The sequence below is a fragment of the Dioszegia hungarica genome, assembly GCF_025882075.1.
Source record: "Dioszegia hungarica strain PDD-24b-2 chromosome Unknown MKK02contig_6, whole genome shotgun sequence".
NCBI lineage: Eukaryota > Fungi > Basidiomycota > Tremellomycetes > Tremellales > Bulleribasidiaceae > Dioszegia > Dioszegia hungarica.
Window position 1 is genome coordinate 718453 of NW_026515768.1, and position 27956 is coordinate 746408.

The following is a 27956-nucleotide window of genomic DNA, read 5'->3' on the forward strand; positions in this document are numbered from 1 at the left end:
CACCCTTGCGGTCATCCAAGTGCATCCTTTCACGCTGACTTGTCTCTACCCCTTCAAACACCGCCCGGTCGATTATTTTGGGCCTAATGATCGTTGAGGTCTCCTCAATGCACATCCCTTGTCAAGCCGCACCACAACTCCGCAGGTCCGCTGATCGCACCCATACTTAAGCTGTCAAGCTCTTTCGCTGAGCGTGTACATCACTCATCTCCACCCACCTCTCCTCATCTCCTCTCCGCACCCGATCCCTCTGCCCTACATCATCATGGCTTTCAAGCTAAAGCTGTCGAGGACCAAGCGGCTCTTGTTCGTCATTGTCTCCTGTACCATCTACTTCTTCTTCGAGATCACCAGTACGTACTCTTTCTACCTAACATGCCGGCTACTTGGCCACGCTCATGTAGTAGTCGGACTCAAAACTGGATCGTTGGCTCTCATTGTCGATGCTGTAAGTACTATTACTGCTGAGGTGTGTAATACAAGACGAGCTGACATGGGTACAGTTCCATCAGCTCAATGACCTCATCTCATAGTAAATACCCTTTGCCTCTTGTTAGATACTGGGACCCAGCTGACTCGGTAGTATCGTCGCTCTCATCGCCACACGGGTGAGACTGCTTCGCTTCCGCTGCCGCGACTAGTATAGCTAGGGCCTAGGGTACAGAACAACAGCTGACATGATCAGCTGACCATGAGCTCTCGAGAAGTGAGTACTAGTACGGCACCGCCGGACTATGAGCCGACTCTCGCCTCAAACAGCTCTCCTGCTAAAATTACAGAGACCAGGCTTCACCTTCGCCCTCAAGCGGTGCGAAATCGTCGGAGCCTTTTTCAACGCCTCGATCCTCCTCGCGCTCGCTCTCTCCATCTTCTTACAGTCCATCGAGCGGTTCATCAATGTGCCTGAAGTGGATGATCCCTTTCTGATCTTCATCGTCGGTTGCGTGGGACTGGCTTTGAATACGTTGTGTATCATGATGTGCCACGGTGAGTTCAATCCGCAGGCAGAGTTAGTCGTGTGCATATGCTGATCAGTAGACGCACACGGGCATAGTCATGGTCGTAGCCACGGACATGGACAGAGTCATGATCATGCCCACAGTCACGCTTCAGCCGTTCCGGCTCTTTCAGGTAGTCATGAACATCCCTGCTCGCACGATCATACTCATGTTCTCGACCACCAGTATGGCTACCAGCACGATCATTCTCCACCTGACACTCTTAAGCACGCCAACAGCAATGAGGGGATATACTATCAGTCCCTCGAAGAGGAAATCCGGGCGGTCAGGATACCCAGTCTGTTCACGCAGGTCGCTCGGCCCATTTCTCACATGATTCACCATGACGTCAGCTTTCTCTTCCCCACATCGATACATACTGACTCCTTAGCACACTCCCGCTCACTCGCATGCTCACCTCCCAGGCACCGCTCGGCCTCGTGACCCCTCCCACATCAGCCGATTCTCCCGCTGGCGCCAGACCCTCTTCGGCGCGGACGAGGAGTCGGCCATCCCTCAGACCCGCCCCAGCCTGACTCGATTGGGTCCTGATGGCGCAGCGACTCCAGGGGGCGCGAAACACCGCTCCCTCGACCCTGGCAGTCTGAAATACGTCCTGCCTGACAGTCAGAGGTGGTACGACGCAGACAAGCTCGAAGTCCGCCAGCCACAGCGCAACGAGGTCGATATCGCTGACAATCACCGTGACACTCATTCTTATCCTGGCATGGCGGCTGCGGTGCAACCAGGTGGCTATGCGGGACATGCTCATTCCCATACTCATACGCGTGCTCATGATCACACCAAGGAGGACACATCTGCAACGCAGCACGGCCACGGCCATGGGCACGGTCATGGGCACAATCTCGGCTTCGCTGGGGTGTTCATCCACCTCCTCGGTGATGCGCTCAACAGTGAGCTGTCCTATCGTCCTTCCGCTTCTGCATGCGCAGTGATGATCGTGAGCTGACAATTCAGATATCGGTGTCATCATCGCTGCAGTGGTTATGTGGCAATCCACCTCCCCCAAGCGCTTCTACGCGGACCCGGCCGTGTCGGTCGTCATCGGTCTGATCATCTTTGGCGGGTCATTGCCACTCAGTACGTCCCTTTATAGCCAACCGGGATCGCGCCAGAGACTCGAAGCTGACGTCTCAGCTCTCTCGTCTGCTCGAGTACTGCTCGAAGCCGCGCCCAAAGGTCTGGATCTGAAGCAGGTGGAGGATGATCTTACACTGGTTAGTATCTATCTTCGCTCTATCAACGTGTTGTCCAGCTGACCATTGATGCAGATACCAGGTGTAGCCTCAGTACACTGCTTGCACGTCTGGCAGCTCACCGAGATGTAAGTGCTCAACCTTCTGCATGCCTCTGCAGTTCAGTACTGATTCTTAGTGACCTCATTGCCTCCATCGACGTCCGGTCCGAGGCGCGCGACCTCGTCGTCTGGTCACTCGTCGAGAAACAGATCAGGCGGCACCTCGCCACTTTCGGAATCAATCACGTGACCATCTCACCCGAGTTTGTGCCTTCTCGGTCGGCGTCGTTGGTGGACGGCAGCAAGGTGGAAGAGGAGGAGAAGCGGCAGTGTGCGGTGTTGAACTCGCCTAAGGCGTAGAAATGGAGTACGCCTTGGAGGTCCGGTCTCCGATCAAGGGTATATGTGGTGCTCGGTACAGTAGACGGAAATATAATGGAATGGTCCAGATGCGATTGTCGTGTGCTGTTCATTATTGCCGGTCACGATCAGAGGCGAGAAGTTACACAAAGGCATACGACAAGGTACATTCTATAACAATACGCTACGCCTCTGCCGGCGCCGAAGGGAATGGGTCAAGTCCCCGGCGGGCACGATCAGAACACACCCCGCAAGGGATCATATCCGTCAGGACATCTGTCTCGATTCCGTCCACAATTCGGGGGACTTGTAGCCAGCTGGGCCTGATCCGATCCTTTCCATCCGCAGTCTTGATGCTCACCCCATTCGAGAGCATCCTAGCTTCCATACCATTCTTGATCCTGAGCAAGTATTCTGCGCGTTCTGTCGGATCTGTCAGCTCCGGCAGATGCATGATCTGAATGTCGAGGGATTCTGGCCCCTTGACATCTTTCTCGAAATGACTTGCTGCTTCGTCCACGAGCTGCGTTTCGATGAAAACCGACGCAGTCGCCTTACCCGGAACCTGCACATGTTCGATGCGCCACACTTGAGGTCCTGTGTGGAGATCCAGTGCTTTGCAGTGACGCTCCAAACAGATGCCGGTCATATGCCAGGTCGAATTTAGACCCGGACACGATAAGGGCTCGTAGAATCGGCACTCGGGATCGAGAAAGCATATGTCGGCGCCGATCGTACACGCAGTACTTGCAATTGTCGAACCGGCACGTTGCAGATCCTGTACACCGATACTCCAGTCTTTTGGCCTCGGGTACTGTTTTCTGGTTCGCTCAAGGGTCATGGGATTGACAAGGAGATCTGCCGCATTGAAGACGATCTTTTTGGTGCGTTCCAAGCTCGGAACGGGCGGCAAGACATGACTGCCGTGAGATCTATGGCGCTTGTGCTGGCGGTGTGCGCGTTGATATTCCTCCATGCCGTCCGCCGCTTGCGTCCAGAACTCAGGGAGCCAGGCACCCTCAATTTCGTTGTTGTTCTCGTCGTACGATTCTCGGAAACATTCGGAAGAAGTGATCACCAGGCATGTCGGACGCAGTCTCGGCAGATCATCAGACTTTGGCTCTGAACTGGTCCTGCTGTGCCTTGCCAGGTCTGTGAAGGTATCCTTCAAAGAGGCCCCTGCGCGAGCAAGCGTGGCCTTCTTGCGCGTCGGAAAGTAGGCGCCTGGATTGTGTATCACAAGAGTCCCGCCCTTTTCCTCACACATACTGGAGATGTCCCCCCATGTTCTCTGATATAGTCAGCCCTGTACCAAGACTCTCCTCTCATGTGACTACAGAACGTACCCTGCACAATTTGGCATAAGTCAACATGGCAGACTGTCTGGGAACAGTCTCTTCGGACGGATACTTGTCAGGATAATCCCTCATCCGCCGTCTGAGCGCATAGTCCCGCAAGTCTGCGTCCAAGCCAGTTCGGAACATGGGGAATGTATCGAACTCGAATATCTGCGCCAACAATTCAGTGGGGAGCTGGAGCAGTCGACTTTGCGTCTGATCGAAGCGAGAGTCGAAGTGAGGCTCTTCCAGAGTCGTGCCATGAGATGGAAGATTCGTCAAAAAGCTCTTGAACATGCTGGCGATGCTTTTGCTCGAATCAGAAGGTGACATGACTGGTGGCTATGTTTCTCGAGATCAGTATGTCGAGTGGCGAATGCAAAGCCCGCCGGGGGACTTGACGCGGGGCCTGCGAAGGGCCCAGCATTGCCAGTCGCCATGCCAAGCACGCCATCGAAGGATGAAGGAGCCAGAGCGACCCATCATCGAGGTGTCCCCATAAAGGATTCGTTAAATTGAAACGCTTTACAATCTGCTCAGGAGAGATCCAGTGCAATCTACTGAAACACCGTTATAGCCCGCCAAAATGGCTTCACGAGATCTCTCACTACATGGTGATGATAAATGAGACTGGAATGTGGTGGGACTGGCTAGGAGAGATTATATGCGCATTGACCTGCAAAGATCGGGACTGTTCGTGACAGAGGACACAATCTTTGGACTGAGGGTTGTCTCAGAGTGTTTCACCATGTTTCAGACTTTGTATTTCCGCCAGCCATCCGCACGGCCACGAGCTCGTCGCCACCCGCATACCCCAGTGCCACATCTCCGGGCCTGGGAGGAATCAGTATTGCTCTCACGGAAGAGTATGCTAAGTGAGTGGTTCGGGCGGGACATACGCAGCGATGCCTCTTATTGCGACAGCAGACAAACGTGCGACATGCTGATAACCGATTGAAAAGTGCACCTGCACGTGCAGTAGACCGAGAGCAGGCTGCAGGGTTATGCGCCGCATCCTGCCAGATACGTAACACAGTTGTGTTCTCCCAGATCAACCGAGAACACCAGAGATGGCTCATAAGAAACCCGTAAAACCTCTTACATTATCTAGTTCTGAATTTCTTCATCCCGCCTCCATCCACGTCCTGCCCTTTGACCGTGTATCACATGTAACGGATGACGGGCATGCGGTTCGCGTCGTCTGCCTCGATGCTGCTCTTTCGCTGCGGCTTGGTGAACTCGCTCTCGATAGGGCTCTCGACACTGACGGCGAGGCCGGTTTCGCTGCTCGTGTGCTGGCGCCCCGTCGCTTTGTCGAGCTTGAAAGGTTCAGCTGGCACCAGGATGAGAGACTAAGTGGAATCACTCACCCCCGTATACGTTTCCGAGCGCAATTTCGTCGATGTCTGCTTGGAGCGAGATTTGAGAGAGTAGGTGTTATTATCCTGTTGGATCAGTCGGGCGCCTATCCTTCAGGGCAGTCTGGCTTACCTGGACATTCGGATCAGACTCGAGTTCCCGCCGCAGTGCGACTTTGGTATTCAGGACCGCTACGAGGCAAACGGCGAATAAGGGACCGGTAAATACAAAGAAGAACGGCCAGGTCGATAGAGTATTGCTGGTGTAGACAATGATGTAGATGATGGATCTAAGGGTCAGCCGATCGTACAGGAAGGATCACCGGTATTGAGTAGGGAATGGACTCACACCACAGTATTGGGAGCTTGCGTTTCACCGGTCATGATCATCAATCGAGTGATGACCGCATCGGTCTGCGACCAACCAGTCTTCGAGCGGTACAAAAAGACGGATATGACGGCGGTGGTCAGTACGTCGCAGATGACGTGGCAACTGAGCTGTAGAGTCAGCTGTGAGCAGGTCGGATTGGGGAGAAGACTGACCCATGCGAGAACGAGTCGAGTGAACAGAGGTCTGCCGTAGTATTGCGAGGCAAGCGCTTTGAGCGTGACACCGATCGCGAGGGACGCGAGACTGCTGGGTCAGCACATGTGACGAGATATGGGTGGGAGTTTTGCCGACTTACAGCAAGACACAGAAGACTGCACCAAGGATCTTGTTCTGCCTGGCTGCACGGTATGCCCGGTCCGCGAAGAATGCCTACCTCATTAGCTTAAAGAAGATCCGAAACAGCCGCATCAGACCCACGGAGACCGGAAAGCGGACGATCGCATCCATCAGATAGAAGAGAGAAGCATCTGCCTTGTCAGCCAGACTATCCTTGTGACATTGAAGGCTTAATTAGACGTACCGTCTAGGTTCAGGAATTGGCGATAACGACCGAAATTGCTGGCAAAGTTGTTCAAGTTCCACCATGTCAGGCTGCAATCTTAGGCTTGTCCAATGGCCATGGGTGCTGAAGCGGTGGGGAGCTACATACAAGACGGTGATGCCAATGTTCACGAGCAAGGTGTAAAGCTGGACGATCAGCTTTAAGCAGGAGAAAGGGGAGGCGCACACTCACTACCAGGATCCGTATACGCCAGGGCTCTCCCTTGTATCCGTGTGCATACCACCTGCTGCACTGTACAAAGAGTACCCCGAGAAGCATGCAGTTTACGAACAGCCTATACTATCAGCACATCCCATGTGAAGCTGGACGAGCACTCTTACCCGAGGATATAGGGCAACAGCCGACCAGCGGGGTTGCGACCAAAGAGGGTGAAGCCAACCAGGTCGAGCTGTTCCGGTGTGAGTCCCCGGAGCAGCTTGTAGGGGTCCGACGGGTCGTTCGCGAACGGAAGAGCGCTCATGACGACCAGCAGTACAGGATGTGTGCTGATGTGAAGTGGACTACGCCTTCTACATCTTTATAATTCTCCTTCGGCAGAGGGAAACTGAGGAGTGCGGCGGACCCGAAGTCCGCCGAAGAGGCACGAGGAGGGGGAGAGAGGGGGTCCGAGCGTACGGAGATTACGCATCTTAATGACGCGATCGAGAAGCATCTCTCGTAAATCACCGCTGTCAGCGCTTGTCAGCGTGAAATCATCTTTGGTGGCCATTACAGGGATCATCGCACCAGCAGCACTTCATCGCCTACTGGTATTTGATTGAGGCTAGTTTGCAGTGAGAGAGGGTCAGCTCTGGCCCTCATGTCGTATCCCTCACAATTTCGGTACCATCCGCCCGGGCACAGGTTCGGGAAACAACTCATTCCTAATGCCGGCATATCTCTCAACTGCCCTACGTTGCCAAGCGAAGTTGCCACCCAAATTGCATTCTGTGCCTGAATATGTCACTTCCCGAGCTACTTGTAAAGACGGACCCGAGCAGACTAGAGTCAGAGAATCTGAGCCTATCTGAGCTCGTGCCAATATACATTGCTGGCGGCATGTGGCCGCCCGTGGCGATCACTCGACGCCCGACGGAGCAATAGTGAATTCTCAGGCTCTAATCAGGGATCTTGAGGGAGCTGCTGATCTAGAATTGACACCCACTAGTACGCGTGGCCAGGTAAAGACTCCCAGTAAGTTCCACCCACTATTACTCAAGCAGTGAGGCTGGCTTATCATATTCGACTTTCATCAGTAGTCTGTGCTCAGCACGCGCGCCATTGTGGGCCGGACAGCCCGCTGCATTTCTGTTCCGTCTGATCTGTGGGTATAGAGAAGATGTGTACTCCTGAGCCACGACTCGCGAGCTGGGAAGGTGAAAGGCCTGAACCATCGCTAATATAAAGTGGTCACAGGCGTGGCACTGTCCAGGAGCTAGGTCTCGAGCATATCCCTTTGCGCAAGTTGCGTGTAATGGTCAGGTGGGTCAGCGCATTAGCAAGATATCACTGGGACATCGGGAGGTACCGGGCCCCAGGTTGCGCCTTCTGACGTCCGTGGGATCAGGTAATTGGCTTGTTCAAACCCTGACTCCACTCTGAATGTCAGTAAAGGTAGAGCTGTCTCATATTTCAGGCAGACAGTCAGCTGTCCATGACACACGGACTGTCAGTGTTCAATAAACGGCACCAGTCCCATATCCCTGCAAGTAGTTTCAAGCTCGTACTGGCGACGTTCACACATCAACCTGTCCAGTCCGTCCCGGTCTGCACGCATCGATCAATTCCCCCAACACCCATACCGACGCCCCAAACAGCCCGATCCCTGCGGCCCATACCGCCAGATACGCATCCCTCGCGAGCAGCTCCAGCTGATACGCCATCCCGAGCCATACGGCCTGACCTGCGATCCAGGTCAGGATGAGCAAGGTGACGCGTCGGGGAGAAAGATCGAGTTGGGGGATGATGGGTGGGATGAGGGCGAGGAACCACAAGAAATACTACGGCTGATCAGGGACACTTCTCACCTTAGGTAGAGGGGCAGTAACAGCGAGACTTACCTGTGAAGTGCAGACTTTGTTGAAGATAACAAAGGAGACGGTCTGGAAGAACATCGCGAATGGAAGTCCAGCGGGTGGGGTCAGGACCCATCCAGCACCGAGGACGAGCGTCGCCTGAGGGATAAAGGACGTAAGCGGGTGTCGGAAGATGCCCAATAGGTTGGCGGCGAGTGTAGTAGGGTCAGATGAAGGAGCAATTAAGGAGAGATAGATGGGGTAGAAGTAAGGCGAGAAGTTATGTCGGTGATCTTTCCGGCGGAGGTGGTAGAGGAAGGTATGTTCCAAGAAGGGTTGACCCCATCTGAGGTATCAGTACGTGCTCACAGTATATGAGGGACTGCCATGAAAGACCTACATAGAGTACAAGACGCCGTTGACAAGGATGAGAGAAACAGCAGTGATGACTCCAAATCGCCAGACTCCGAGCCCGAAGAGACCGTGCCGTCGCCTAAGGAACGCCCAGAATGCCGGAGCATAGATGATGGGGTAGATCTTGTATGAGATAGCGAGGGCCAAAGCGACTGCAGCGGCGTCCTCGTACCCTTGCATAGCCGAAGATTCTGCGGGGACCGGGATGGCTACTCTCGCCTGTTCCTGCTTCATGTCCAGCTCAGCTGATGGCTGAGATTTGTCGAGCCCCTTTTGTATTCGAGACACAGACAGCCGGAGTAGCGTCAAGGTCAGGATGACCAAGAAGACGATGATGGCCTCGGGCGACCCGCGGGTCGTTATGTTGAGTACGAACGGGTTGAGCGTCCAGACGAGATGGGTCGCCCAAAAGGGTGCAGCTGCGGGCCAAGCTTGACGTCTCGGACGAGATGCGGTGAGCCGTGGTTGCCAAAGCAGTAGGACGGGTATGGCGAGGGAGATGAGGGAGAGTAGAATCTTGCCGAGGAGGGGATGAAGGAGGGATGGGGAGGTGAGAAGGGGTAGAAGTGGGGTATAGCGGAATGTTTGCCGTAGGTACGGGCTATGATCTCAGCTAAAGTATCATAGCATTATCCTCGAAGCCAGATACGCCGTGCGCGAGGCCTCCAGGGATAGCCATGACTCACTCGCCTATCCGTACCCCTCTATCCCACAACCACCTCCCCATCCACCCTTGCGCCCCCTCCCCCTCTTTCGGCCGAAACATCAACCTCGCCCCATCCATAACCACCCTCCAGTCCACATCCGTATACTTCAGCCCGGCATACCGCTCGGGATGACTGTCGACGTGGTCTGCGTAGAAGAGGAGTCCGAGGTGGACCGCCCCGGATAGAGTCAAGACATGCCAGCTCTTCCCCCACGAAAAACGACGCTCAGCCTGCACTCTCGAATTCGATCCAGTCGCCATCTCTGCGTTTCAGCGAGCTGGGACGAGATAGTCTAGGCGGCATGAGATGGACATGAAGTGACCAGAAGATGGTTCTGAGCGCGAACAAGGTGGACTGAACGATGTGGGGCTCCAACGAGGAATGTGAACTGCTTCCGCCCAGCCAAACCTCCGAAGCTGTATGCACCAAAAATGTCCCTCCTCGTTGTTCGTGTCAACACCACCACCATACCATCACTTGCTATACCCAGCTAGCTAGCTAGAGGCTCGCTTGAGACATATAATGACAGCTGTAAGCTATAAAGAAGCCGACATCCTCAGGGCGGAAGAGCTGACGCCCCGCAGGTAGACGGGTTCTCAATACCCCAGACTGTACTTCGGTACTTTGACTTCTCGGCTACCCCCTATACCGAGGCCTTTGGGCGGGATGTCGCCAGGCGGAGAGGATCGTATCCTGGTGGACAACTCTTCTTGGATCAGCTTCTTGGTCTCGCGTCTATAGACGGTACGTCCAGCTGCGGGCCAAGTCTACAGGATCAAGAAGGGCTTTCGAGGACTCAGGCAGCCAAGCGGGCCAGAAGCGGCTTGAGCCTGCGGGGATCTATCTTGGCCGTACTCAAAGTGGATACTGACGAGATAGGCCCGACCCTGTATCCGCCAACTTCTCCAGCCGGTCTTCGGCGGCTGATACATACGATCCGTTCTGCCCAGATCGACCGGCTAAAGCAAGACTGCTTTATCTGCTATCTCCTCTTGGATTCGGACCGCGCCTCGGCGCCAACAATACCGAACGGGAACGGCGTACACCACGATGAGGACATGGACGGCGAATCTGGTATGGAGCTGGTGAAGGCGGACAAGGGAAAGGGGAAGGGGAGGGCAAAAGACCTGGAGGCGGGCGGACAAGCGGAAGAGTTTGCGCGCAGGAGATGTCTCCCGCAAGTCTGGAGAGGGTTCATGTTTGGCTATTGGGCACTAGATCATGGAATGTGGGAGGTGAGCTAACAGGTTCCTGTACTTGGGTCAGGATCTTGAGCTGATCTGATAGGACGCCGTCCAATCACTCATCAACCCCGCCATCACATCCCTCAATTTCCTCCCTTCCATCTTCTCCCTTTTGTCCACTCACGTCTCGCCCCCCTCCTCCGCCCTCTCCCTCATCCACACGCTCTTCACTGCCCTGTCGCCCCCACTGGACACAGACGACCTGATCGCCCTTCGGGCCGTCTCACTAGCGGCCACTTCGTCCCTCTCCGACTGCTTCAACTTCATCCGGGTCCAACCACCTGCATCACAGCAGAGCATCCGGGAGACGATCTACAACTGGGCCTTCGGCGCTCCTCGGATACCGGTAGGAAAGGGTCCAGCAGGCGTGCAAGGCTCGGTCCTCACGCAACTCCTTCATCTCCCTCTTCAGCCTGAAGAATCGGCGCACCTCGTGCACTTCCTAACGCATCCCCCGAGGTCGATATCCCCCGCGGCCTTGGATCTCTTACATGAACTAGTGACCGTCCGCCTTATCCATCAGGGCCAGTACGCCGAGTGCCTAGCGCTGGACAAGGAGCTCGCGGGGAGCGGGGCGGGCAAGGAGGAGGATCGGCAGAAACGCCGGGAGAGGGTCAAGGAGTTTATATCCATCTTGCCGGCGGCGCAGAGGAGGGTGTTGGAGCTGGATGGGGAGGTGCGGCGGGAAGAGGGGAGGATGGGGGACGGGGATAACGGTATGGAGGTGGACACGGAAATGTCCAGCGCGGGACCGAGTACGAAATCGAATGGCGACGTCTTGGCGCCGAAACCAATGCGTCTTCCCGCGCTCTTGTCCCTTACGGGTACGGGTGATGGATCTGCTGGACGCCCTTCCTCGCCCGCCCAACGGGTCGTCACTGCCCCCGCGAGGAACGTTTCGTCCCCCTTCGCAGGCCCGCCCCAGTTTGCGCGTACCGACTCGCCATCCGCCTTACCCGGAACACCCACTCGAGGACCGGGTACTCCCGTACAGCGCCTAGCGTCAGGGTCGCCGTTTATGCAGCCGCAGAGGAGCGTGGAGGTGCCCCGGCCGGCGAGGCGGATTATTGACGATGATGATGAGGAGGAGGAGGCGAGAGAGGGAGGAATGGGCGGCAGTATGCTCAATGGGATTGGGCGGAATGGGAGGCAGCGGCAGACGTCGGGTCGATCTACCGCTGCGCCTGCAAAAGAGAAGGAGGCAGGTTCGAATACGGAGATGGAGACGGAAGAGGTTGGACCGAAGCCTGCGCCTGCTACAGCCGCTGCTTCGCAGGAGAAACAGGTCTCGGGGGATATGGCCCCTCCGCCGGTCCCTGCTTCTTCGAAGCCTACTTCGCGTAAATCCAGCCGACAAACTCTTGCGCCAAAACAGCGCGATCCGTCCCCTCCTCCTCCTAGCACGGCCCGCTCGACCCGGCGTCAGTCTACTGCACCTCCACCAGAGAGCGACCCGCCCGCGCCCGCCGCTGCATCAGCATCATCAGCGAGAAAGACCGCTAAATCCCGCCAGGTCGAAGCGGACGAGTCCGGCCCTTCCTCCTTCTCCATGCCCGGCTCATTTACTCCCGCACCGCCAACCCCTTCCTCCGTACCCCCGCCCAAATCACGGATGACCCGCTCCGCCTCCCGCGCCGTTTTAGACGAAGACCACCCTAACCCCGGCCCACCGGCCAAACGCACCCGGACACGGACTGCGCCGGGCCCTAGCGCGGGTGCGGGTGCGGGTGCGGGTGATCGAAGGAAAGCGGCCAGTCCGACGCCTAGTGCAGCTGCGAGTGAGGCGCCGGAGGGCACGGGGAGGCGTACGACGAGGAGGGGGACGAGGGAGCCTAGTGTGGCTTCGAGTACAGGGAGGAGGGGGGTGACGCCCGCAGCTAGTGCGAGTGCGAGAGGGGGGAGTCCGACGGGGAGCGTGGTCAGTACGCGGTCAAAAGGCGGGAGGGAGGGGAGTATGACGCCCCGAGTGACGAGGACGAGAAAGTAGGGTGTTATGGAAGATGAGAATAGGTAGCATAGCGTAAATTAGCATATCTTGAGCAGGAATGTCTTGATGCAACGAGATGTAGCTTCTCCCCCGGACATTGCTCTATCAAGCTGAACGATGATTGCGAAGCTTCGTATGCATCTTCATCAGAACAGAACCGACGTGTAGGACCGCAGCGCCCCATCGTAGCCGCTGCTACCTCGCGCCCTCTCTAACAGTACCACCGCCCACCTCCCGCTCCCGGCCCAGACCCTCGCTAGCCATCCCTCCTTCCCCTCCTTGCCGACCGACACGGACCGCTCAAATCTGAGTGATCAGCTTGCGCACTGACAGCGACGTCATGCTCGGGTTAACTGACATATTGACTGAGCCACCTGAACCCTTCGCCGTAGCCCTGGCGCATGACGACCGAGCACATGAACACCTCGATCGGCCGAATATCGCGAAGGGGGATCTTTCCTTTGCCAGTAGTTTGATAGAGACCCAAAAAGTGTCGGAGCTCTTCCTCGCTTACGGCCGAGGGGGCGTCGATCTTGTTGCCGAGGATGAGGAAAGGGACCATACTGAGGGATTCGATCGACACTGCGGGTCAGCTGAAGTTCTCTCCTCACCTCGCAGAAGAACGAGACGGGTCTTGCAGCTTACGCAAAGAGTCGAGCTCGGCCTTGCTCTCGGCAAACCGCTCCTGATCCGCCGAATCCACAAGGAAGACGATCCCGTCCACCTCTGGGAAATAGTCTCGCCACAGTCGACGAGCCTGCATGTGTCCGCCGAGATCGTACGTCGTGAATTTGACATTCCCGATCGCGAGTTCTTCTGATGCTATGGGTGTCAGCTATGCGCACGGCCGGATCGCAATACGGAGCAGGGAGGGTGAGCTTACTGGGGTGAAGAGTAGGTTGGAGGGTTGCGAGACGATCATTCTTCAGCATGTGAAGGAGGGTCTAGATGTCAGCTTCAGGTACACGGTAATCGTTTCCACGGAGCTCACTGTCTTTCCGGCATTGTCGAGACCGAGGAACAAGAGCTTTGCGCCTGATCATTCAGTACGTTCATCCTTTCCAGCAAACCGACGGTCCATGCCGAGTATCTAGAACGCACTCTTGTTCATCAGACCTGAGCAGGTCAGCTTGTGCTTCTATCTCCACATAGCAGAGGACAACATAGCTTACCCAATTGCGACAATACATCCCAGAACCAGTTCTTTACTCGTCAGCGTTCAACCCTCCTCCATAATTCCACATTCCTGGCCACTGATCCCCGCCCGACACTCCCGTCCGCGTGGATACGCACAAGGATAAACATTGTAGCTGATTCTCGTGAGCTCTGCTGATTATGAGGCTGGTAGGAGTCCGTATAGTATAGCGGAGAGGGGTAGAAGCGATAGAGCAAGTTGAGCTTGAGCGTGCGCTCTGGGCGGCGCGCGCTGGAATGGGAAAGCGGAATCAAATTAGGAACGCACGGATCTCGCAACTATGACGTACATGCCTCACGCGCCACATTCCTCAGGCTCCCCCCCGACTTCGACTCGACCAGCACAAATCAAAGCTCAAGCTTGTCTTTCTCTGCCCTCTGTACTTATATCTCACAGCTACCTCGGTCAATCATGTCAGCCGAAACATCCAGCGTCTTCCCTTCCGGGATGGATAAGCCCGTCTGCGTCTTGTAAGCTTCGAATTGCGCTGTCAAGAGCCAACAGCTTATACTTTCAGCTGCGGCTCCTCGCCCGGAAAGTCCCCTATCCACGCAGATGCCGCACGCGCCGTTGGACAGGCTATGGCCAGTGCCAATATGCCTCTGGTGTACGGCGGCGGCCGTCGCGGGATCATGGGTACGTCAGCTAGCTTGCTCTACCCCAAGTCCGAATCAAGAGCTGATGACCTAGGCGTGGTCTCGCAAGCGACTCTCGAAGCTGGCGGGCACGTGCACGGGATCGTCCCGAGGGCACTGATGACCCGTGCGTCTGAGCGGACGTCCGCACCGACCGTGAACCCCGTTGCTGGGTCTGGCGGAGCTTCCCAGGATAAGGAGAAGGTACAGAGTGCCGAAGGCGCAGGAGAGGATCTGGTGGATAGTGATTACGATGGGCGGATGACGCTCAGCGTTGTGGACAGCATGCACGAGGTGAGCTTGAGAGATACGCGCTTGGGAGATGCGCCGGATCACAAGCTGACGTTCACAGCGCAAGATGAAGATGGCACAACTCAGTACCGGCGGGTTCATTGTCCTTCCAGGAGGGTACGGGACGTTCGAAGAAGCACTAGAGATGATCACCTGGAACCAGCTCAAGATCCACCAGCTCCCCGTCGTAATCCTTAACAGTGAGTTGTCTGTTTCCCCTTCCCGATAAGCAAGGGAAGCCATCAGCTCATCCTGTCAGTCGACAACTTCTACACACCCCTCCAGACACTCTTCACCTCCGCCTCCAGCTCGGGCTTTATAAACCCCGAAAACCTCTCTTTGGTCAAGATTGTGGATCTGCCAGGTGGCGAGAAGGATAATGCCGATCCAAGCAAGGCGGGCGAGTGGGGTCAGGTAGCCGTGGACGCTATCAAGAAGTTTACGTTTTCGGTATGTCTTCGCTCAGCTGATACCGACTCATCCGTTGAACTAAGCTGATACTCTAGGCGGGAGCGGGGTATAATCTATCTTGGAAGACGGAGGGTGAGGGCGAGTCAAATGTAAAGCCTACCGCCTAGATCTTTAGACGCTTAGAAATCGCGTTGACATATGCATCAGGTGCAAAGCTTCCGAAGTGAACCAGATCCGCCCTTCTCGTTATTTACTACCACTCGGTATACCTCGCCCGGTACCCCTCGGAGATCTGTCGAGCGGCAACATATTCCACTGCTAGATAGGCATATAGCTCGGCTCAAGGCAGCATGGGCGTATTTCACGAAAAGGGATGGGACGGAGGTGTGGGGAGACTGGCCAGGAGATGAGAATGTTTGGGAGAGGATCAAGGACAAGGTGGAGCATAGTGAGCGTGAGGGCGGAGGTGATTGGAGGGTATGTCCAGCAGCCCGGCTACTATTGCGACATGACGTGAAGAATGTCAGCTTATCCCTATAGGTCAGGGTCGTCCTGCACAAAGACGGTCAAGTAGAAGTTCAGCTAATAGCTGCATCGCCCTCGGCAGGTAAGCTATACCTGGAAATCCCGCACATATGTATCATTCTGACTTCTTAGGCCGGTTCGACCTCACCCTCCCCCCTCTCCCCACCCAGCCGCGCCGCCGCCTCGTCCTCTCTCCCTCTTCGACCTCGCTCCCGCCCCTCGAAACCCCCTTCCGGCTATTCAAAACCACCCATCGACCGATGTACACCGCCCCCCTCGCCCCATATCCCCCAGGAACCGAAGTCCTCCTGCATACAGGCACGCACCTGCTCGAGACGTGTACCTCGAATATCGCGCTGCACTTGCCTGATCCGGATAGACCGGAGGAGGCAGAGTGGGTCACGCCGGCGTTACGGTCCGAGCTCGAGGCCGAGGACGGAATCGAGGGCGAGGGCGGGGGCGGTGACGAGCTTAGGGGCTTGGGTAAGAGAGGGGACACGGCGGAGTTTCTGGCGGGGACGGTAAGGGCCGAATTGATCGAGCGGGGTGTGGTGAGGGTTGGGCAGGTGAGTCTGGGGGATTGGGAAAGGTGTAAGAGGGAAGGGAGGGGCGTCGTGGGATTCAACGGGTTTGTGTGAGTCGGTTCTTGCCGGGCGAGCTGTAGCGAGAGAGGCTGATCAGACGCAGAGGTGTATGGGCGGCAGAGTTCGATTGACGGCGCCGTCATTCTGTCCGACCCGAGGGTTGCGATGGCCGTAGCAGTAGGTCCGGCCGTGAGCAGGATCAGGTCCCTCGTCCGTAGGATGCGTGGATCCAAGGATGCACCGTACCTCATTTCGAACGGGTTTGCCTCGCTTCTCCGTTCGTCCTCCTTGACCACCTAGCCCTATTCCGCGCCTGCGGTCGCGGAGCCCAAGCTCTGCTCCATCCCACTCCACGCCGCCTTGGCCTCCAACGCCGCCCGTGTCTTTTCTCTGGCCGTCACAAGCCGCCTCAGCTTCGCCGGATCCGTCACCGCATCGTAGGGCGAGGGCTTATCCGAGGCGGAGGATTCACCGTCCGCCCCTATCGCCCGGAGCGGGGAAGAAGGCGGGTTGATTGTTCCCCTCATTTCTGCGATTTCTGCGTCGAGAGCGACGAGTGAAGAGCGGAGGTCTCGCAGGATGACGAGGGTTTGGAGATCCAGGAGGGATGTTCGGGCTGTTATGCCGATGTGCTGAAATCGGATTGGCTGGCGTGTTAGCTGTTGTGTCTTGCCTTCGAGAAACGTCGAAAAGATGCTGCTAGCTCACGCCTAGCATATCGCCTCCGAACTGATGAGTTAGCGACCGGCGGTGAATCCTTGGTGGATACGAAGAGACTCACCCATCTGCAGCAGACCGTTATGACATCCACACCCTGATTCTCCCTCAATACCCTCAAGACACGATCCCCACCGAATTTCTCTCCATCATCATTGAATGCCTCCAATAGCTTCTGTATCAGCCCTCCTCCTCCTCCTCTCCGACTCCGCCGCCACATACAGCGTGCCGCGACACGTACTCACTTGATAATCGTCCTCCCCCTTCGTCCCATCCCTCCCCTCCTTCAAAACCACAGCCCTCACCCCCCACATCCTATGATCCGGCTCCCGCGCCCGTTCCTTCCCTCCCTTCTTGGCCGCTCGTCCCTCCCCACCCTGAAACGCTCCTTCGTCATCACGCATCAGCATCTCGCCCACGAGCCTCGGCACGTCCAATTCCCGCACCACCCTTCGGACCTCTTTAAGGAGGCTCGCGTCCGTCGTTACGTGAGCGGGGGGCGTAAAGTCCAGGGAGAAGGCGAGGAAGGTGGATGTTGAGGCGTGGAGGGCGGGGGAGTGCGCTAGGAGAGGAGGCGGGAGGGTGGGGTGCAGCCAGGAGTGGACGGAGATGGGGCCGGAAGGCGCGGGGCCTGCAGCAGAGGAGGGGGGAGGGGAGGTTATGCGGACGCGTTTTGAGGTGGATGAGTCGGGGTTGTCAGGTGATTGTGCGCGTTTCTGGCTCGACATTATCTGTCAGTGTCGTTAGTGGTAGGTGCTCTGTATTTCTATGAGATGTAGAGGATCCAAATGGTCGTCGAAATTTGGCTTTGATGTCGCCCAAATGTACCGGTCGTCATCGTCATCGCCAATCCGTGCGTCGTGCTAAGCCGTACGCGTGCCTGAGTCTGACGCGGTTAACAGTTAACAGTTCCGGGCCCAAGCGAAGCTCCAAGCCAACCTTGCCCATCTCCCACTCTCCCCCCATCTACTATAGAAGCAACATGTCCGCTCCGTCAGGTATCAAAGTGCCCCCATCGCTCGCTTCGGCCTTCTCAACCGCCCAGAACGGAGGGCAGGACGTTAGGGCGCTGGTGTTCGTCATTGAAGGGGGTGAGTACCGGGTGCCGCTTCCACGAGTTCCATCTCTCCTGATCCAGTCCACCACGTCAAGAGCTCTCCTCAACGCCCTAAGCAGATCCTCAATAGAAGGAGAAGGTGGAAATGTATCCGGAAGTGACCGCATGAGATTGTGCAGCTCACGGTCACAGAATCGTTCAAACACCTGACGACCGTCGCTCCCAAGTCTACCTTCCAGGATGATATCGCGCTCCTCCCCGAGACGCTCCCGTCGCCTACTACGCCCGCGAGCTTTGCGTATCGGCTGGACTCGAAAGAGGGTGGCAAGTACGAGTGGATGATGATCACCTTTGTGCCTGATACTGCTGGTGTACGTTCTCACTCTTGCCCGCCGCATGGTCTCGCTTCCATTTGACGCTCCGAGATCCAGCCGGCGCAGTATGGCTATGTAGGTCGAATGTTAGCTGATCGTGATTCAGGTCCGCGCAAAGATGCTCCAAGCCTCCTCTCGAGGCGGACTCCTCAAAGCGCTTGGCGGGAACTTCAAACACGACTGGTTCGCGAACAGTATCGTAGGTCACCAGCCCACCCCGCTTCCCCCTCCCCCCTCCCCCCTCCTCTCATCTCCATCTCTATCGTCTCCCCAATTGACACCCGCAGAAAGACCTAACCCCCTCCGCCTTGTCCGCGCACCTCAAACACCTCGCCTCCCCCGCCCCCCTCTCGGCGGCCGAAAAGGCGCTCATGGAGGTCCGCGAGGCCGAAGCGGTCGAGGCGAAACGGGCCGCTCTGGATCCCGATACGGAGAAGCGGCGGATCGCGGCTGTTATGGGGTTGGGGGGCAAGATGAAGTGGGATGAGGAGGTATCGGGGGCGATGCGGAAGGTCGCGGAACGGAGCGATGAGGGTTGGATTGTGGTTTTGGTGAGTTTGAGTCGGGGCTCTTCTTCCTACGGCGAATCTCCTCATGAACACGGACACGACTATAAGCTAGATTCAGACCTTTCCATCCTCTTTGATTTGCGATTGTTCGAGTTCTAGCTGACACAGCAGGAAATCCCCCCGAAAGACGCTAGCGCCATAACCCTCGTCCTCTCCTCCGCCTGCAAACCCTCCGAACTATCCTCTAAGCTCCCCGCCAAATCCCCATCGTATGTCTTCTACTCGTTCCCTACGCCCGCGCCTCCCCCGTCGAGTCCTGTGTCGGGCAAGAAGTGGTCGGCTGGGGCAGCCGCTCCGGGGGATACGTTCCATGCGAGCGAGGGAGGGCGGCGGACGGTCGCTACGACATGGAAGGCTGGTGCCGATGAGAAGAAGGACGATGAGAAGGAGGGAGAGGAGGCGGTGAAGGAGATGGGTGATTTGTCTGTTGAGGACAAGGAGAAAGAGGGGAAAAGCGAGAAAGACGAGGGGGAGAAGGAGGAAGTCTCGGCTAGTCCCGCGGCGGAGAAACCGGCCTCGCCCGTCGAAGCGGTCAAGACCAAGGGACGGGTCATCTTCATCTATTCGTGCCCGTCCGGAAGCCCCGTCAAGCTCCGCATGGTCTACTCGACGAGCGTCAGGGGTGTTCAGCAGGACGCGGCGGACAAGGCTGGCGTGGAGGTCGTCGGCAAGGTAAGCGATATCCTCCCTGGTCCTTCTCTTGTGGAAAGCGAGCTTATGTCTTCAGCTCGAAACGAGCGACGTCACCGACCTCACTGAATCTCAACTTCGTTCCGCCCTTCCCTCAACTTCCAAGCCGCACCACTCCAACTCCCTCCCCACCCCTTCTTCCAGCACGTCCACCTCCTCTTCTTCCACAGGGTTCGGATCCACAGCGAACAAATCCGCCTTTGGCGCCCCCGCTCCCGCTTTCGGCGGCGCATTTGGCCGACCCCGCCCCGTTCAGCCCAAGAAACAAGACTCGCTCAGCTCCGTGTCGACTGCGAGTGGGGTGCCGTTGCCGTCCTCTGGACCGACGACGCCCGCTGTGGGCAATGAGGAAGACGGGGATGGGAAGGAAGGGATCAGGAGGGCGTTTGATGCGTTTGGACCGAGGGTCGGAGGTGCGGGCGGTGGAGGGGGGTTCGCGAGGCCCAAGCCGGCCGGGAGGAGATAGGGGAATGCTCATGCGGAGGGAAGTGGAATCAGAAGTGGGAGATTTGTATCTGTCGATATGTTTAAGTCTTGAAATGTCCGGGCAATCTCGAGTAAGCTGCCGAGTTGCAGCTGTTACGCATATGCTGAAGTTTACCTTCTCACGCTAACGAGTGCCGGTCAATTGGACAGTCCCGACTTTGGTCACGTGCGGTTCTCTGACAAATTACGTAAAGCCAAATTTCTGCGAACGAAGTCAACTTTGCAGCAACAAACCTTCACCAGCTTCACCTTCTCCATCATACCTCTTTCCACCCTATATCACCTCTACCTACACCACATAACACTCCCAGACCGACACAATGGAAGTTGACAGCATGGCCTCCACATCCGCTCAGCCCGCCGCTGCCGCCGCTGGCTCAGAGGCGCTGCCGCCTACGGAGAAGATGACGAGTCGGGACTAGTGCGTCCTTTCCTTCTCTCTGTTCGGCGCCTGGGGTCCGACACTACGCAGGGTTACACAGCTGCCAGCGAAGGCGACAGAAGACTGAGCTGACTGTACAGCTATGCGGACAGGTGAGGCTTATACTGCTGGTGCTTTAGAGCTTTACGAAGGAACATTACTAACCTCTTCTTCCAGTTACGCTCACTTCGGTATGTTCGCCCAGCTATACTGGCTGCATACGCCGGCGCGATAGCTGATCTCTTAGGTATCCACGAAGAAATGCTCAAAGACTCCGTCCGGACCCTGTCTTACAGGAACGCCATCATGCAGAACCCGCACCTCTTCAAGGGCAAGACCGTCCTTGATGTGAGCTTCTTCTCCTCACTTCCTAGCGGATGATTGTCTTCGCCGTATCGCCCACATCGTATCAGCTGCCGGACCTGGAGATTCTGGCTCTGAGCCCTGGGCTGACCCCTTAGGTCGGCTGCGGTACCGGTATCCTCTCAATGTTTGCCTCCAAGGCCGGTGCCAAGCTCGTCATCGGTATTGACATGTCCAACATTCTCGACCAGGCTGAGAAGATTGTTCGCGCCAACGGCTTCGACGAGAACCGTGAGCTAAACCTGTCTCGGCTGCGGCAAATTAGCAGTGAGAAGGGCGTAGCTAATTCGGCGTAGAGATTGTCCTTATCAAGGGCAAGCTGGAGGATATCGAATTACCCGTCAAGGAGGTTGACATCATCATTTCCGAGGTGAGCTTTGCGGTGCTTATCTTCGTAGACACAAAGCTGACGGCATCAGTGGATGGGCTATTTCTTGCTTTATGAATCCATGCTCGACACTGTCCTTCTCGCTCGGGACAAGTACCTGGTGAGCTATCTCCTGCGCGTAGCACCATCGAGAGGCAAGCTCACTTTCAGGCCCCTGGCGGTCTCCTCTTCCCTGATAAAGCGACCATCTTCCTCGCCGCCATCGAAGATCAAGACTACAAGGAAGAAAAGATCAACTGTGAGCTTCCATCTGCTCTGTCTGGTGTACGACGCATCACGGAAGAGCGAGTTAGCTGACCCTCAATAGTCTGGGAAGACGTCTACGGCTTCGACTACTCGTGCATCAAAGATATCGCACTCAGGGAACCGCTCGTCGACTGCGTCGAGCTCCGGTCGGTCGTCACCCAGCCTTGTGCCATCAAGCACATTGATATCGCCACGGCTACGAAGGAGGACTTGACCTTCAAGGTGCCCTTTGAGCTCAAGGCGACCCGGAACGACTGTGAGCTGGCTTTCGCCCTCGGCTGATAGTGAGGCACAGAGCTGACAGACCAGACATCCATGCTTTCCTCGGCTGGTTCGATATCTCCTTCTCGTGCTGCCACAAGCCTATCAACTTCTCCACCGGCCCACAAGCCAAGGTCAGTTGGCTAAGCCGCACCGTACTGAGGGTCGAGAAGCTGATTTTACAGTACACTCACTGGAAACAGACCGTCTTCTACACCACCGAGACATTGACCGTGTCTGTGAGCTTCACACTCCCCAACTCATCCTCTGGGGCATAGCTGACAATGATCAGGAAGGCGAGTCGATCCGCGGACAATTGTCATGTGCGCCCAACGCGCGCAACAACCGGGATTTGGATATCGTCGTGGATTACGAGGTTACGGGGGACCAGGCGACTTCGGGCCAGATGGTGTACAAGATGTGAGTCTGCGTCTCGTCTCATCGCGCCAGTTACAAGGGGAGATGAAAGAAGGGAAGGGGTGTGGTGGAGATGAGACTCGTCGAGAGGCGGTAAGAGGAAAAGCTGATGCTAAATGCAGGTCATAAACTGTTCTTTCTCCCCACTCTTCACCTTCATCTCGCTATTCTTATCTCATCTCGATACCCTCTTTTCCTGTCTCATTGTACTTCAACAGGTATTAAAAGGACGTGCAGAACAGCTCGGCGAGCTGGGATGGACGCTATGAATGTGCTATACTCTATATGCAATCTTGGGGTCTGATGCTTTGGATCACGAGCCATACCTTCCGCTAGAGTCTTCTATACGCCTCGGAGAACTCTGCGGTCTTTGCTGGAGATCAACCCTGTCAATTCAAATCATGATACAGACCGGCCCACCCGACCGAAGCTGCCGCTGCGCAAAATCCATCTCTGACTTCAAAGATGTACTGCCCTTATCCCCGCTACGCGCCCAGCTTCTTCCTCTCCCCCCATACCTCATCCAACTTGGTCAACATCTGCTGCACAACCCTGACTCCTTCCTTCCTCTCCTTCCTCGCCTCGTTCCACCCTGACGGAATCTCCACCCCATCCAGGTCCAACAACCCCCTTAAGAGCATCTCCGACAGCCTCGCATGTTCCTTCTGCAGCACGTCAAACTTGGGGATATGCGCCGGCTTGTTGGTCGAGCGCGGATCGGCCTGGCTGTTGAATGTCGCCACCGAGGGCCGGAGGGGGTCGAGGAGGTTCTTCACGAGGTTCTGGATCCACGAGACCAGGACGGACTCGGAGGTCGTCTCGGGTTGTTTATTCTTTTTGGGTACGACGGGAGCTTGTGAGCCGGAGCCGGAGCCGGGAGCGGAGGAGGAGGAAGAGGAGGGGCCTGAAGATGGGGTAGGACCGGATGCGCCAACGAGGACGAGGGTGGAGCCGTCCTTGATTCCGTAGGAAGAGAGGGTGAGGAGAGGGTCTTTGAGGACCGCGCCTTTGTAGACGAGTTTCAGCTGGTCCAGGGGTAGAGATGTTTGGGTGGAGAGTGTGGTGAGGAGTTGCGAGAGGGGCGTGGCGGAGGGTTTAGGGATTGGGATGTTGAATCTGGGTGGTCAGCTGCGATTATACAGAGACAGACAACCTCCGGGCTGCCTTCTGCAATTATCTCCTACTCGCTGACGAGGGCACTATTTGACATAGCGGCTGTAGTCCCCACGCGTCTGCTCGATTTCTCCCCGGATAATCCTGATCCTCTCGACCCAAACCTGGACTCACCTTTCTCTACCCCATTTTACGCTGATTTGGATCTGCCCCTGATCCGTCTCTGCCACCGCGCGCCGAAAGGGATTGAAGAACGACACGATGAGCGCGCGGGTATAGAGCAAGGGCGTGACTAGACAGTCAGCCTTTGGTACAGCAACAGGGGACATGAACGTGGGTTGAGAAACAGATCCTCGTTGACGGACGTCAGATGACAGGCGTCAGGACGGTGAGTATACCGGCAGGAGGATAAGGGGTGGCTTACAAAGGGTGTCTGTTAATGCCGACAGGGTGGGCAAGGGGTCTGTGTGAGGTGTATTGCGATCTACGAAGAGGAGGTAGAGAGGACATAGGAGAGTTGCTCCGCCAGAAAGCTGCCTGCTGTTGGATCGACCAAGCTGAGCCACGTGGGAGGTTATGACGTAAATTCCTGGCGGCAAAGTGGAGGTCAGACAAAGATTGGGTGGCAAAGGGTGTCTATTCCACACTCTTGACATCCACCTTCTATCCCTCACTCTCTACCGAAGGGAGTCCCAAAATCCGCAATCGCCCCCGAGACACCTCAAAGTCGAGCCTGCATCATTTAAAGAGGCTCAACCAATCCCCTATCGCCCAATCTGTCCCTCCTCCGTCTCGCCAAAATGACCTCCCCCTCCTCCACCCAGCCGGCCAAACGCATAGTCATCCTCGGCGGCGGCATAGCCGGTATATCTACCGCATACTATCTCTCCCACTCTCCGTCTCTGCCGTCAGGGAGTAGCATCACCATCATTGAAGGGACCGACATAGCCGCGGCCGCGTCGGGCAAGAGCGGGGGGTTTCTGGCGAAGGATTGGCATGGGGCCGCTACGGCGAGTCTGTCGGCCATGAGCTATGAGCTCCATGCGGAGTTGGCGGGGAAGTATGGGGGAAAAGAAAAGTGGGGGTATAGGGTTGTGGATACTTTGGTGTGTACCCAACTATCAGCCTTGGGTCGCGGTCGGCGAGGTGACAGCTGATCCGTCCAGTCAATCACTACCGATGCTACACGGAAGACCAAGAAACAACCCCCTCTCCCTTGGCTACCACACGACGTCCACTCTTCCCGGTCCCTAGGCAGCACGAAGACGAACGCCCAAGTCCATCCTGGACAGCTCACCAAGTTCCTAGCGGACCAAGTCCTCTTCAAACCCAACACATCGCTGCTCATCGGTCGAGCGAGCTCTTTGTCTACATCCGCCTCTTCTCCACCAACGCACACCATCAGAGTGGACACGAAAGGTAGGGAAGAGGAGGTCGAAGCGGACGTAGTTGTCATTGCCGCCGGACCATGGACGGGCGGGCTCGCGAAAGATTTACTTGGAGAGAAAGTCGGCTTGAGGTTGGGTGTAGAGGGACACAGGGCGCACAGTGTGGTCATTCGGACGAAGGAGGAGTTGTCGGCGCATTGTTTGTTCACGAGCATGACGATGAAGGATGGGTCGATGGGCGAGCCAGAAGTGTACGCACGGCCAGATGGTGAGCTTTTAGAATATCTCTTGATCTGCTGAACGTGGAGGCTGACGGCTCAGGTACTGCATACATGTGAGCAGCTATGTGATCCCCAGAGTTTATGGATTTACCTAGCTGACGGCGACAGATGCGGAGCAGGCGATAATGAGCCCCTCCCTCGAACAGCAGCCGAAGTCTCCCCATCATCTGATGCAATAAGCAAGCTACACACCCAGTCCCGCGCGCTTTCGCCCCTGTTTGATCCGGCGAACGGGGCCGAGATCATCGCGGAACAGGCGTGTTTCTTGCCCTTAGCAACAAGGGGGAGGCCATTAGTGGGGAAAGTGCCCGGAATAGAGGGCGTATACGTCGGATCAGGGTGAGTTCACTTCCATTGACCGCTTTCTCCGAGCAACGGTCCCTGCAAACAACAACTGATCGTTTAGATTGAGCTGCTGGGGTATAACCCAAGGACCGGGAGTCGGCAAGTGCCTTGCCGAATTGATCCTTGAGGGAAAGGTCAAGTCGGCCGATATCTCCAAGCTTGCACCTTGATAGCGGGAGTCGCGCTTTCTGCATGTAGCTATAGTGCAACCTCCGTAGATCTAGGATACATGTACTCGAGTATCGTCATCTAGATATGCTATGAATATGGGATGTCCTATCCCCTGATGATGTATACAAGAAGATACAGTTACAGCACTTCCGAATGACCCGCTCCGCTTTTTAAGTGAGCCATCCACCTGCCCCACTCATGCCGTCCGACAGCTCATAGATCCCGCGTATCCCTCGCCGTGAAAATAGCCGCCCCCGTGCCCGCCGCTGCCAAAACCAAGCTCGCGGCAATTACAGCCCCATACCACCTCTTCCAACCCAACGCCTCGCCCGCCGCCCAAACCGGCAACACAATAATCATAATCACCCCAAATCCCCCTCCGAGGATCGCCATCGAGCTCTCAAAGCTCGGCATGACCAGCGCCCCCACAGTCACAAGAACAGCAAGCACTAAGCGGATCACAGGCCTCAAAAAGTACTTGGCGCGCTCGCGCCGGTTATGCTGGCGCTCGGCGGCGAGGTCGAGGCCGTCCGTGTGCGCCTGCGCTTGCGCTTGGAGGGCGGTCAGGGAGGAGGTGGCGGATGGGACGGAGAGGAGGGAGGAGGGACGGGTGACGTGCGGTGTTTTTTGGGATTCGGGGATGAGGATTGTGGGGTGGAGGTGGAGGTAGGAGAAGAGGATGTCACTGAACTGACAAGGAGTCAGCTAGATCATCACCGAGACGTGAAACACCCAGCTTACGGGTCGGAGTCCAAGTGGGATCTTGGTCAGAGGATTCAGAGCTACCATCCACACTGCCACATTGTTGAGCATAGGCGAGAACCCTGGTGTCCGAGCGAGATCTTTACTGATCTGTGGAGATCAGCTCATTGCACATTTCCCCTTCAAATGCACGCGAAAGCTCACCTCATCAGACACATTCCGGCCATACATGAGATACCCGCAAACAGCCACCGCAATGTAAATGACCATCGCGATTCCATAGGCGGTCTCGCACATCCGGTCAGCTTGTTTGGGGTGGCGCATGTCCCGGATGAGATTGGGGATGAGGCCGTGTCCGCCGAACTGAATGTCAGCTGCTGCTTTTCCGGCGCCGACCTCGATGTGCAAAGACTGAAAAGTGCCGCACAACTCACCCCTGAAACGAGGAGACCGATGGCTACCAGCGCTTTCGCCGCGCCGTGCGCTGGCCAGAGATCTGTTGGCGCGGGGTCGCGCAGAGAGCCTGGAGATGTGGGACTGGCAGTGTGAGCTATCGCTCCAGAAGGCATGGTGACGGCAGATAGCTCACGTAGCTATACCCGAGAATATCAAGATGCCAACCAGGACGTAGGTGGAGATCACGCCGAGGCCGGACGAAAAGGCAAGATAACGCAGAGGCAAGAAGGAGGTGGGTATGATGCTAGATGGGTGAGCTTATCGCATCCTGACAGCAAGCTCGATGAAGAGGTAGCTCACACGATGAGTCCAACAATCTTCCACTCGTCCGTTGAGTAGATGGGCCAGACGACAGCCAGGGTATCTGAGAACAGCACGACCAGGGCGATACTGTATCGTCAGCTGTGCTCGCTGTCCTGAGGGGATGAGAGCGTGTCAGCTCACATCCAGATCGCAAACTCCGAGAAGAACAAAGCAGTCACGACCTTCTCCCCTATCGGCCCCAGGCCGTACCCTATCACGTCTGTGAAACTGCGCAGGCGACGATCCTTCTCTATGATCCGAAGCATGATCTTGAGACTGCCTGGTCAGCTTGCACGGCGCATAGAAGGATGTCGAGAGCGGCTCAGCTTACGTCCATAAAGACACTAGCCCAGTGAGGACCAGAAGAAGAGGCCCGAAGACCCAGCCGAGGTGCGCTATGGCTATTGGACAAGCCAAGAGGCCTGTGCCTACTATATCCGCCAAGCAATTGAGCAGCTAGCATAGTCAGCTCTTCGTCAGACACTTAAACTACCTCATAGCTCGTATGACTCACAGTCTGCATGAACGTGCTCCTGCCCGGGATATAAACCTCCACCTCTCTTCCCCCCTCTCCATCAATCTCATCATCCGACCCTTCTTCCCCTATCCTCCCATTCGCATCCCCATCTTCATAGTCCTCGTCATCCCCTGACTCACTCCGAGCGAGTGGTCGGGGATCCCCATAGAATGTGTTCGAAAGCGATCGAGAGGCCTTTCGAAGCAAGGGGGTGATCTCGTCGGCGGCAATGGTGACTCGGGATTTGGCGGGACTGGTGGCGGCCGGGGAGGTCGATGCGCGCGGAGAGGAGCTTGAGAGGCGGCGAGACATCTTGGCTAGGTCTTAGCTGTTCTGCGCCGCCTAGATATCGATTGATATATGTGCAAGAGTGCGGTCTTGACTTCGAGCGAAATCTCGCTGAGTCGCGCTGTGATGACGTAACCCGAACGGAGCCGGAC

At 56.4% G+C, this 27956-nt stretch overlaps 13 protein-coding genes across 13 annotated transcripts; 6 read left to right on the forward strand and 7 right to left on the reverse strand.

Annotated features, from left to right (window-relative positions):
* Positions 1–265: 265 nt before the first annotated feature.
* MKK02DRAFT_31556 (cation efflux protein) lies at positions 266–2616 on the forward strand (the record flags this gene model as incomplete). The annotated part of the gene is made up of 12 exons (XM_053088327.1): positions 266–353; positions 408–448; positions 504–532; positions 584–608; positions 686–706; positions 780–987; positions 1039–1346; positions 1390–1912; positions 1977–2099; positions 2157–2236; positions 2291–2343; positions 2394–2616. 12 exons carry the CDS (start codon positions 266–268, stop codon positions 2614–2616), a joined length of 1722 nt encoding a protein of 573 aa, XP_052947822.1.
* Positions 2617–2800: 184 nt separating this feature from the next.
* Positions 2801–4286, reverse strand: MKK02DRAFT_42428 (uncharacterized protein; the record flags this gene model as incomplete). Its single annotated transcript, XM_053091982.1, has 2 exons — positions 2801–3907; positions 3963–4286. The coding sequence occupies 2 exons, from the start codon at positions 4284–4286 to the stop codon at positions 2801–2803; spliced, it is 1431 nt and encodes a 476-aa protein (XP_052947823.1).
* An 830-nt stretch (positions 4287–5116) lies between these two features.
* Positions 5117–6724, reverse strand: MKK02DRAFT_31558 (uncharacterized protein; the record flags this gene model as incomplete). Its single annotated transcript, XM_053088328.1, has 10 exons — positions 5117–5305; positions 5445–5601; positions 5661–5809; positions 5855–5945; positions 5998–6071; positions 6120–6169; positions 6223–6293; positions 6352–6389; positions 6436–6538; positions 6585–6724. 10 exons carry the CDS (start codon positions 6722–6724, stop codon positions 5117–5119), a joined length of 1062 nt encoding a protein of 353 aa, XP_052947824.1.
* A 1255-nt stretch (positions 6725–7979) lies between these two features.
* On the reverse strand, positions 7980–9639 carry MKK02DRAFT_22414 (PIG-M-domain-containing protein; the record flags this gene model as incomplete). Its single annotated transcript, XM_053086560.1, has 5 exons — positions 7980–8243; positions 8304–8604; positions 8659–8886; positions 8959–9273; positions 9359–9639. 5 exons carry the CDS (start codon positions 9637–9639, stop codon positions 7980–7982), a joined length of 1389 nt encoding a protein of 462 aa, XP_052947825.1.
* A 262-nt stretch (positions 9640–9901) lies between these two features.
* MKK02DRAFT_42431 (nuclear pore complex assembly-domain-containing protein) lies at positions 9902–12610 on the forward strand (the record flags this gene model as incomplete). Its single annotated transcript, XM_053091983.1, has 4 exons — positions 9902–9910; positions 9964–10123; positions 10259–10614; positions 10667–12610. The coding sequence occupies 4 exons, from the start codon at positions 9902–9904 to the stop codon at positions 12608–12610; spliced, it is 2469 nt and encodes an 822-aa protein (XP_052947826.1).
* Positions 12611–12959: 349 nt separating this feature from the next.
* MKK02DRAFT_36013 (ADP-ribosylation factor family-domain-containing protein) lies at positions 12960–13915 on the reverse strand (the record flags this gene model as incomplete). The annotated part of the gene is made up of 6 exons (XM_053089329.1): positions 12960–13192; positions 13256–13432; positions 13494–13554; positions 13602–13645; positions 13783–13813; positions 13904–13915. 6 exons carry the CDS (start codon positions 13913–13915, stop codon positions 12960–12962), a joined length of 558 nt encoding a protein of 185 aa, XP_052947827.1.
* A 301-nt stretch (positions 13916–14216) lies between these two features.
* MKK02DRAFT_42433 (uncharacterized protein) lies at positions 14217–16382 on the forward strand (the record flags this gene model as incomplete). The annotated part of the gene is made up of 10 exons (XM_053091984.1): positions 14217–14275; positions 14323–14441; positions 14496–14734; positions 14793–14931; positions 14991–15181; positions 15238–15291; positions 15488–15619; positions 15683–15749; positions 15800–16301; positions 16355–16382. The coding sequence occupies 10 exons, from the start codon at positions 14217–14219 to the stop codon at positions 16380–16382; spliced, it is 1530 nt and encodes a 509-aa protein (XP_052947828.1).
* A 171-nt stretch (positions 16383–16553) lies between these two features.
* On the reverse strand, positions 16554–17696 carry MKK02DRAFT_42434 (uncharacterized protein; the record flags this gene model as incomplete). Its single annotated transcript, XM_053091985.1, has 4 exons — positions 16554–16898; positions 16960–16980; positions 17033–17140; positions 17214–17696. The coding sequence occupies 4 exons, from the start codon at positions 17694–17696 to the stop codon at positions 16554–16556; spliced, it is 957 nt and encodes a 318-aa protein (XP_052947829.1).
* Positions 17697–17950: 254 nt separating this feature from the next.
* On the forward strand, positions 17951–20124 carry MKK02DRAFT_42435 (uncharacterized protein; the record flags this gene model as incomplete). Its single annotated transcript, XM_053091986.1, has 6 exons — positions 17951–18059; positions 18218–18396; positions 18506–18598; positions 18687–18950; positions 19080–19640; positions 19696–20124. The coding sequence occupies 6 exons, from the start codon at positions 17951–17953 to the stop codon at positions 20122–20124; spliced, it is 1635 nt and encodes a 544-aa protein (XP_052947830.1).
* A 355-nt stretch (positions 20125–20479) lies between these two features.
* On the forward strand, positions 20480–22247 carry MKK02DRAFT_42436 (S-adenosyl-L-methionine-dependent methyltransferase; the record flags this gene model as incomplete). Its single annotated transcript, XM_053091987.1, has 12 exons — positions 20480–20565; positions 20667–20678; positions 20743–20756; positions 20813–20913; positions 21027–21159; positions 21225–21298; positions 21348–21416; positions 21467–21554; positions 21624–21818; positions 21872–21957; positions 22009–22062; positions 22116–22247. 12 exons carry the CDS (start codon positions 20480–20482, stop codon positions 22245–22247), a joined length of 1044 nt encoding a protein of 347 aa, XP_052947831.1.
* Positions 22248–22725: 478 nt separating this feature from the next.
* MKK02DRAFT_42437 (uncharacterized protein) lies at positions 22726–23682 on the reverse strand (the record flags this gene model as incomplete). Its single annotated transcript, XM_053091988.1, has 2 exons — positions 22726–23356; positions 23528–23682. The coding sequence occupies 2 exons, from the start codon at positions 23680–23682 to the stop codon at positions 22726–22728; spliced, it is 786 nt and encodes a 261-aa protein (XP_052947832.1).
* Positions 23683–24153: 471 nt separating this feature from the next.
* MKK02DRAFT_42438 (putative cytoplasm protein) lies at positions 24154–25537 on the forward strand (the record flags this gene model as incomplete). The annotated part of the gene is made up of 5 exons (XM_053091989.1): positions 24154–24459; positions 24520–25009; positions 25063–25075; positions 25131–25361; positions 25429–25537. 5 exons carry the CDS (start codon positions 24154–24156, stop codon positions 25535–25537), a joined length of 1149 nt encoding a protein of 382 aa, XP_052947833.1.
* A 214-nt stretch (positions 25538–25751) lies between these two features.
* Positions 25752–27828, reverse strand: MKK02DRAFT_31565 (transmembrane amino acid transporter protein-domain-containing protein; the record flags this gene model as incomplete). The annotated part of the gene is made up of 10 exons (XM_053088329.1): positions 25752–26228; positions 26280–26390; positions 26445–26603; positions 26675–26777; positions 26830–26940; positions 26997–27086; positions 27141–27275; positions 27331–27455; positions 27514–27626; positions 27657–27828. 10 exons carry the CDS (start codon positions 27826–27828, stop codon positions 25752–25754), a joined length of 1596 nt encoding a protein of 531 aa, XP_052947834.1.
* Positions 27829–27956: the final 128 nt, after the last annotated feature.